The sequence below is a fragment of the Xenopus tropicalis genome, chromosome 7 (genome assembly GCF_000004195.4).
Source record: "Xenopus tropicalis strain Nigerian chromosome 7, UCB_Xtro_10.0, whole genome shotgun sequence".
Lineage (NCBI taxonomy): Eukaryota > Metazoa > Chordata > Amphibia > Anura > Pipidae > Xenopus > Xenopus tropicalis.
The window spans coordinates 9,522,002-9,532,249 of NC_030683.2; the positions used below are offsets into that span (position 1 = coordinate 9,522,002).

General features: G+C 48.9%; 1 protein-coding gene across 1 annotated transcript; it reads right to left on the reverse strand.

Moving 5' to 3' along the window:
- Positions 1-1,028: 1,028 nt before the first annotated feature.
- tpi1 (triosephosphate isomerase 1) lies at positions 1,029-9,561 on the reverse strand. The gene is given in 7 exon segments (NM_001114234.1): positions 1,029-1,370; positions 1,728-1,815; positions 2,030-2,115; positions 2,220-2,352; positions 2,490-2,574; positions 2,709-2,832; positions 9,413-9,561. Coding segments are annotated over 7 exon segments (747 nt in total). The 5' UTR covers positions 9,525-9,561; the 3' UTR covers positions 1,029-1,251.
- Between the last annotated feature and the right edge of the window lie 687 nt (positions 9,562-10,248).

Here is a 10,248-nt window from a genome sequence, read left to right on the forward strand (position 1 = left end):
TTGAATAGATTGATAAGTAATAAGAAAATTGTAAGCTCACAGAGTAATAGTTTGAGCTGCTGAAAGCTGGAGTCAGTAGAGGAAGGCAAATAATTAAAAAAAAATATAGAATATTGAAAAGTTGCTTAGGATCAGCCATTCTATAACAGGTAACTTAAAAGCAAAGCACCCCCCTAACAGTGAGAATGCAATGCCCAGTATGGTGGGGAAAGCCACATTGGCTCTAACTTATTATATACTGTATATTCTATTACACTGAAGGATTGCCTCCCAGTACAGCAAAGCAGTACCCAGCATCCTGTCTGACAGATACAGGCTGCCTCACCTTATGGGCCGATCCATCCCTATCCCATGAATATCCATTGAAGAATTCCCAGTCAGTATGAATAGTCCCAGATTGGAAATCCAGTGTGGTTCTGTGTCCCACTGCCCTGCTCATACCCATAGCCAGGGGATATACAGATGGGAAATCTGGGGAAAAACCTTTGGCCACTGTGTCTGTACCCCATAGGGACACTGAATCAGCTAGGCCCAGCCAGTGGAACACACCAAAGAGATAAACCCATCATTTATTAATAGTTTCAATATCTCATGTTGGGTACTTGGCAAATGTTGCATAACTGCTACAGAACCAATTCAGTCTCAGCGGGTACCTCTGTACACACTATAGGTCTGACAGCTTCTAGACATTTTGCTTGCCACCATTTTCCTACTCCGTGTAGCATGGGTATAGAGCTCAGTAAATTAAATGAACCGTTTATACGACGGCAATATGCACAGACAACCTGACTTTACAGTTTCTACAGTTTAGCCATTTTTTGAGCAGCCCTCTAGTTGTTAGGGACCTATTTATCCCAGCAACCATGCAGTTTAATAAGAAACTAAAGATAAATAGGTGAGGAAAGTAGCCGCACAAAGAAGAAAAAAAAATATGTTAATCTAACTTGGCCACTCCTGACCCATTGGCGCCCTGTTGGCCCGTGTATGGGAGCTGCCTGACCCGGTAGAAAAATCAGCAGTGAAACAGGTAGTTTCGGGGGATTTTATTACAAGCAGTGACCTGCAAGGCCTGGGATGTTTGACACCGACAGACAATTATCACAGACAGCACAGATTAATTATACTACATCATGTGGGCCACCCGCAGGCACCAAGTATGGGCCTCAGCTTGACTGGCTTGTTCTTTGTGGGCCGCGTCACTTATTCTAAACCGTTTGTGTAAAGGGATGAGAGGTTCTGCCAGGGAGCTGGTTATTGCTTGGCGTTGATGATGTCAATGAACTCCGGTTTCAGAGAAGCTCCTCCCACCAAGAAGCCATCAATGTCGGGCTGAGCTCCCAGCTCTTTGCATGTGCCTCCTGTTACTGAACCTGAAGGGGGAGAGAAAAATATAAAAACAATGAGACAGGGAAAGGGGACCAATTTCAGCACAGGGGTGCCTTTATATTGAGAATGCCCACTGAAGCTATTGAACTACAACTCCCACTGCTTCACTGTCACGGCAGCAAATTAGAACTTTGCCAATACATCTCACATGAACAACTTATGGCACGACAGGTATGTGCGGGTAACCCAGACCCCACTGGCAAGTTACTGGCTGGCCACGCTCCAGTGGATTTCACTGTACAGGGGTGAGTGCCCTTACAAGATGCCCTCTCATCACCTAACAGAATGGCATCAGCGGGGTGGGATAAGGCAGTACAGGAGATGATTAAAGGCACACTTACCTCCATAGATGATACGAACAGACTTTGCAACATCTTCAGATACGTTGGTTTTCAGCCACTCACGGAGCTTCTTGTGGACTTCCTGGGCCTGAGTAATTACAGCAAATTTTATAAATTATGTGACTGTCAAACAGAAGTTGAACATTTTTCACCACGCAGTTCTCTTTAACCCTTCCCATAGGATTCAGATTTCAGCTAAATCTTTCACAAAGGATTTGCCCAGATCCTGAAATAGTGGATTTAGAGCACCCCTAATAGATTGAACACATTAGGTAGAACAAATGCCAGTGCCCAGGCCTTACCTGTTCAGGTGTGGCAGTTTTGCCAGTGCCAATAGCCCAGACTGGCTCATAGGCCAAGACCACCTTGCTCCAGTCCTTCACATTATCTGTGAGAAGGAAATGTTATTAGACAGCGGCACCGAGCACAACCCAAGGGGGGGGGCAGGGGGTACCTACAGCAATGCAGGGAGCGGAGATGGAGGATACCCACCTGCTATGGCCTTCGTCTGCTCAAACACAACCTTCTCGGTGATGCCCGCCTCGCGCTGGTCTAGCTTCTCACCAATACAGCCGATGACGCCAACATTCTCACTAAGTGCGTGGGCCACTTTTTGCCCAATTAGCTGTCAGGGGAAGAAAGGAAAGGGCTGCTAAGGCATATACTGTTATGGGCTGCATTGCCAACTCTGGTACCGGGACCAGCATGACTTCTCATTTACTCTCATTGGATGGAACCAGGGCTAAGGGGCTCCCTTCTTACCTCGTCAGACTCGCCAAACACATGCCGTCTCTCTGAGTGCCCAAGAATTACCCATGTAGCACCACAGTCTTTAATCATTGCTGGGCTGGAGGGAGAGAACAGTAAGGATTTGCCATAGGCAGTTTATTTTTAGAGGCTTCCTATCCCCACCACAAACGCTTGAACATACCCACAGCCCACTCAACTTTTATTGAGGCACCAAGCCACACACTGACCCACCTGATCTCTCCGGTGAACGCTCCCTTGGCCACTTTGTAACAATTCTGTGCAGAAACCGCAAATTTGGCATCAAGCTTTTGCCGTGCAAAGTCCAGATAGATGGTTGGGGCGCCACACACCACCTCTGCCAAAGGGATAATCATTAGCTTGTGATTATTTAGCACATCAGTTAAATTATCAGTATATTTACAAATAAGCAGCAGTCGTCCTTTCAGGATATTTAGGAGCCATTTTCTGGGTCCTGATATTGGCCATTATCCCCCATTCTAGCAAAATCGTTACCTCTAGTGGACAAAGTGCTAAACTGCAGTAGGAATGGCAGACTGATCAATACTGCGCATGTAACTAACTTAATTACATTTACTATTGCTAGTTAACAGGGTAACATGCATTACTACATTAAGGGATCCAACTTCATCCATCATTACTACTTAACTTTAAATTACAGCCACATTGCTTTCATGAGAAACCTTAAGCCCCGTACCAATAATTTATTACCATTAAATGTGACGTTGTTACTGGCACTCTTCAATATCCCCCCACTGCTACTATAGGCACCATCTCTCCCTACTATACCTGCTATCCCACAGCCCCAGTCCCTTCCCAGAGGCTATTATCCTCCCACTGCTACTATAGGCACCATCTCTCCCTACTATACCTGCTATCCCACAGCCCCAGTCCCTTCCCAGAGGCTATTATCCTCCCACTGCTACTATAGGCACCATCTCTCCCTACTATACCTGCTATCCCACAGCCCCAGTCCCTTCCCAGAGGCTATTATCCCACTGCTACTATAGGCACCATCTCTCCCTACTATACCTGCTATCCCACAGCCCCAGTCCCTTCCCAGAGGCTATTATCCCCCCACTGCTACTATAGGCACCATCTCTCCCTACTATACCTGCTATCCCACAGCCCCAGTCCCTTCCCAGAGGCTATTATCCCCCCACTGCTACTATAGGCACCATCTCTCCCTACTATACCTGCTATCCCACAGCCCCAGTCCCTTCCCAGAGGCTATTATCCCCCCACTGCTACTATAGGCACCATCTCTCCCTACTATACCTGCTAACCCACAGCCCCAGTCCCTTCCCAGAGGCTATTATCCCCCCACTGTTACTATAGGCACCATCTCTCCCTACTATACCTGCTATCCCACAGCCCCAGTCCCTTCCCAGAGGCTATTATCCCCCCACTGCTACTATAGGCACCATCTCTACCTACTATACCTGCTATCCCACAGCCCCAGTCCCTTCCCAGAGGCTATTATCCCCCCACTGCTACTATAGGCACCATCTCTCCCTACTATACCTGCTATCCCACAGCCCCAGTCCCTTCCCAGAGGCTATTATCCCCCCCACTGCTACTATAGGCACCATCTCTCCCTACTATACCTGCTATCCCACAGCCCCAGTCCCTTCCCAGAGGCTATTATCCCCCCACTGTTACTATAGGCACCATCTCTCCCTACTATACCTGCTATCCCACAGCCCCAGTCCCTTCCCAGAGGCTATTATCCCCCCACTGTACTATAGGCACCATCTCTCCCTACTATACCTGCTATCCCACAGCCCCAGTCCCTTCCCAGAGGCTATTATCCCCCCCACTGCTACTATAGGCACCATCTCCCCTACTATACCTGCTATCCCACAGCCCCAGTCCCTTCCCAGAGGCTATTATCCCCCCCACTGCTACTATAGGCACCATCTCTCCCTACTATACCTGCTATCCCACAGCCCCAGTCCCTTCCCAGAGGCTATTATCCCCACTGCTACTATAGGCACCATCTCTCCCTACTATACCTGCTATCCCACAGCCCCAGTCCCTTCCCAGAGGCTATTATCCCCCCACTGCTACTATAGGCACCATCTCTCCCTACTATACCTGCTATCCCACAGCCCCAGTCCCTTCCCAGAGGCTATTATCCCACTGCTACTATAGGCACCATCTCTCCCTACTATACCTGCTATCCCACAGCCCCAGTCCCTTCCCAGAGGCTATTATCCCCCCACTGCTACTATAGGCACCATCTCTCCCTACTATACCTGCTATCCCACAGCCCCAGTCCCTTCCCAGAGGATATTATCCCCCCACTGCTACTATAGGCACCATCTCTCCCTACTATACCTGCTATCCCACAGCCCCAGTCCCTTCCCAGAGGATATTATCCCCCCACTGCTACTATAGGCACCATCTCTCCCTACTATAACTGCTATCCCACAGCCCCAGTCCCTTCCCAGAGGATATTATCCCCCCACTGCTACTATAGGCACCATCTCTCCCTACTATACCTGCTATCCCACAGCCCCAGTCCCTTCCCAGAGGATATTATCCCCCCACTGCTACTATAGGCACCATCTCTCCCTACTATACCTGCTATCCCACAGCCCCAGTCCCTTCCCAGAGGATATTATCCCCCCACTGCTACTATAGGCACCATCTCTGCCTACTATACCTGCTATCCCACAGCCCCAGTCCCTTCCCAGAGGCTATTATCCCACTGCTACTATAGGCACCATCTCCCCTACTATACCTGCTATCCCACAGCCCCAGTCCCTTCCCAGAGGCTATTATCCCCCCCACTGCTACTATAGGCACCATCTCTCCCTACTATACCTGCTATCCCACAGCCCCAGTCCCTTCCCAGAGGCTATTATCCCCCCACTGCTACTATAGGCACCATCTCTCCCTACTATACCTGCTATCCCACAGCCCCAGTCCCTTCCCAGAGGCTATTATCCCACTGCTACTATAGGCACCATCTCTCCCTACTATACCTGCTATCCCACAGCCCCAGTCCCTTCCCAGAGGCTATTATCCCCCCACTGCTACTATAGGCACCATCTCTCCCTACTATACCTGCTATCCCACAGCCCCAGTCCCTTCCCAGAGGCTATTATCCTAATGCTACTATAGGCACCATTATTCTCTACTATACCAACTAACCTAGATGACTATTTGGTGCCTTAAGGACACACTATTCCTACCCTACAACATTGTCTGCAGAGCCCTAATCATTACCAAATACCATCAACCCATTTTAAAAAAACTTAACTAGCCTCCCTCCCTACACAGATTCTGGTTGGCTGCTTGGTGAAGAGTCCAATAAACTGTTCTTCCTTCTCTTTAGAAGTTTTTATTAAAGGGGCAATGAGTACTACTGGGAGTTGTAGTTCACAGGTGATCAAATGGGCATTTATAGGGCAAGCAAATAGTCTCATTAATGCATGAATCCCCAGTAGTACAGGCTCTGAGCACGGAATAAATCCCATTAGATATCATGGCTAATGGCCCAGCTGTACACCCCATACATGCGATGCCCTTCTGCTGGCGCCGCCCTATCCCACGTAGCATTAAGTGCCCGGCTATTTGTAGCCACAGGGGTCGTTTATTTTGAGCTCCTGTAAAAGGTTAAAAGTCACGACCTTCGCACACTCCCAAGTACAGAGCCGCCCAAAAGGTCACTGCTGTTTTTAGTAAGTGTGAGGCGCTCAGCTGTCGCAGCCCTGCCCGCTGGAAGCACCTCGATGGCTGGAACTTGCCCTTCAGTCTCTGGCTCATTCTGGGTGACCTTATCCCCAGGGACAGTGCAGACATACAGTAAGGAGGCATCCGGCGCTGTCTCTTTAAGGCTGACACTGCAGTTTGTACGTGACTCACAGCACAGACTCCCGGCTGCCGAGAGACAGGGGCAGGTCGCTAGCCAGGGATGCGTGTGCCCGGGGGGGGGGGGGGGGCTATCAGCCCCAACACTGTGCAAGCCCCATGGGTATCTAAGATTCTGCATTACTACAACTCCCAGAAACCCCTCTTATTTCAGAGCTTTCCCCTGCCTTTGTTAATGCCAAACCTGACTCCGCCCCCTCTTCCCCAAAACTACACATTAACCACTGAATTAAACGCTCCCCCGTGCAATGCATTCTGGGTCGTGTGCCTTTCATCATGCTGTATGAGCAATGCATTCTGGGCCTTCTCTCTGCACACTCCGGCTGGGTGCAATGCATTCTGGGTCTTACGGATCAAGTGGGGTCAGGCGTGTAGGTGCCAATGAATGAATGGGGTCTGGCCTGAATCCTGAATTCCCTGCCCTTGGGTTCAGGCGATGCAGCCGTTGCTTTAAAGCCACTTGCCCCCCCCTGCGGAGCTGCCATGTAGCAAAGGATTTTACAGCATCCAGCTTTATATATTGGCCTTTTTATTTTCCTTGTACTCGATACATCCTGTTATGAACACATACCCACTCCTGCCCTGTGTGCAAGGCATGCTGGGATGCCAGGGATACTGCACACATTACAGGCAGGCTGAACGCTATTATATATGAAGGACATAGAGGTCACAGCAGCGGATGCGGAGAGATTGTGGTTTGATTTAGAGCATCCCCAGGCTCCATAACGAGCTCTGCCAATCAGGAACTGAAAGGGGCCAATTATGGGTTAGAAATAATTCTATGTATATATCAGACACACGTAACAGAAGGGCAGGGAATATATTTCATATACAGAATTGTGCAAGTGACACGTTGGGCAAGGACACTTTGGCCGCTCAGGGTGCAGGATATTACCCAGCAGAGGGCCACGCTATATAAACCCAGCCAAATAACTACACTAAGCACTTAGGAGGCAACACATGGCCAGATTCGGTCAGGCAGACACCAAGCACACTGGCGCCTATACCAGACTGGGGGGGGGCCGGAGTGGGCAGAGCATCCCATTGTATTGCAGCCTGACTGCCATTGCACCATGTGGGTGGGGGCACAGTGATTGGTGCAGCAGCAGATACAAGATGGCAGCACCCCTGCACATGTATGGCCACTGTATCCAACTAACTGGCCCTCAGGCTGGGGGACTGGCAGGGGTGTGGCCACCTACCTGGGAAGGCTGCCAGAGGGGGTAGTTCAAATGGGGCTAGCAAAGAAGTGCATTATCTCAGCTGCACATACCCTTAAACCCCTTGCCCCATTTTAACCCCTTCCTTACAGCACAAACCCAATAACAGCCCCTAATAGATATGCTTAGGCCAAAGCAGCCCCCCCTAAAGCCTGGATACAACCCCTAATATATATTGTTAGGCCAGAGCACCCCCATAAAGCCTGGATACAGCCCCTAATATATATTGTTAGGCCAGAGCACCCCCATAAAGCCTGGATACAACCCCTAATATATATATAGTTAGGCCAGAGCACCCCCATAAAGCCTGGATACAGCCCCTAATATATATATAGTTAGGCCAGAGCACCCCCATAAAGCCTGGATACAGCCCCTAATATATATAGTTAGGCCAGAGCACCTCCATAAAGCCTGGATACAGCCCCTAATATATATTGTTAGGCCAGAGCACCCCCATAAAGCCTGGATACAGCCCCTAATATATATATAGTTAGGCCAGAGCACCCCCATAAAGCCTGGATACAGCCCCTAATATATATTGTTAGGCCAGAGCACCCCCATAAAGCCTGGATACAGCCCCTAATATATATAGTTAGGCCAGAGCACCCCCATAAAGCCTGGATACAGCCCCTAATATATATAGTTAGGCCAGAGCACCCCCATAAAGCCTGGATACAGCCCCTAATATATATTGTTAGGCCAGAGCACCCCCATAAAGCCTGGATACAGCCCCTAATATATATAGTTAGGCCAGAGCACCCCCATAAAGCCTGGATACAGCCCCTAATATATATTGTTAGGCCAGAGCACCCCCATAAAGCCTGGATACAGCCCCTAATATATATAGTTAGGCCAGAGCACCTCCATAAAGCCTGGATACAGCCCCTAATATATATTGTTAGGCCAGAGCACCCCCATAAAGCCTGGATACAGCCCCTAATATATATAGTTAGGCCAGAGCACCCCCATAAAGCCTGGATACAGCCCCTAATATATATTGTTAGGCCAGAGCACCCCCATAAAGCCTGGATACAGCCCCTAATATATATTGTTAGGCCAGAGCACCCCCATAAAGCCTGGATACAGCCCCTAATATATATAGTTAGGCCAAAGCAGCCCCCCATAAAGCCTGGATACAGCCCCTAATATATATTGTTAGGCCAGAGCACCCCCATAAAGCCTGGATACAGCCCCTAATAGATATATAGTTAGGCCAGAGCACCCCCATAAAGCCTGGATACAGCCCCTAATAGATATATAGTTAGGCCAGAGCACCTCCATAAAGCCTGGATACAGCCCCTAATATATATATAGTTAGGCCAGAGCACCCCCATAAAGCCTGGATACAGCCCCTAATATATATAGTTAGGCCAGAGCACCCCCATAAAGCCTGGATACAGCCCCTAATATATATTGTTAGGCCAGAGCACCCCCATAAAGCCTGGATACAGCCCCTAATAGATATATAGTTAGGCCAGAGTAGCCCCCATAGAGACAGACTTAGGACTTAGAGCAGAAATGGGCCACTGATTACACCTGCCCAGGGGCCACAGTTACAGGGAGGTGGGACAGGATATAGAAACGTATGCAGTTTGCACCTACACCTGCCCAGACTAACCAGCAGGACTCCGGCACTAACAGTAAAGGGCAACCCGACCCAATATAAGGTGCATACAGTTACACTGTTACCCTTCTGGTTACCGGGGGATGCTGGGAGTTGTAGGCAGGTTACGTTTTACTCCCCGGGATCGCACATGGGTAACATCCCCTACCCACACACACTGCACCCCAAACACACCGACGCCTATAGCGCCCCACCTGTGTCCGCACTGATCTTGCCGCTGTTTAGAGTGTTGATCAGCTCCGTCAGGCTCTTCTTGTCCCCATTCATCTTCCAATTTCCCCCGACGAAAAATTTCCTGGAAGACATGTCTGACAGTGTATGTGTTGCACCTAGGCGATACCGTTCGAATCTGGCAGAAGTGACAAGCGCCGCGGTCTTGCTGCCCCTTTAAATACGCCCAAGGGACACGCCCACTCCTGTCAGCGTACCGTTCCGTCAGACCCGCCCCCCCGTTGCCATAGTGAGCACCTGCGCGCCTAGTGCAGTGTAAGGGAGGCGCCATTTTGATTGATGGCAGGACAGTCATCCTATCCAGGGGGCTTGCAAATACCTGTTTCAACTTTTTTATTGTTTTGTGGAGTTTGGGTTCATTTAAGAAGACTCCCCAGTTTGTGGAAGACTTTTACATGTGCTAACCATCTGATTTATGACTGAAAAATAATAAAGTGATACGCTCAAATTGTGCCATAGATCATAGAGAAGGCAGTGTGGCTCTTCTGCTTGTCCTTTTCTAAGATCCTGGATGGAACTATAAATATATATATATATAACAATGGTTTCATTCTAGATGCTAAACTCACAGATCGTCTTATTACTTTGAGTTTCTTCAGCATTTTTTTCAGTTCAGTTCAGGAGCTCTCAGTTTTTTTCAGCAGCTATCTGGTTGCTAGGGTCCAAGTTACCTTAGCAACCAGGGAGCTGTTTGGGTGAGAGACTGATGTGAATAGGAGAGGGCCTAAATAGTAAATGCGGTTACAAAAAGTAAGAAATTCAATAAAACTGGAGCTTCACAGAGCAATAGTCTTTTGGC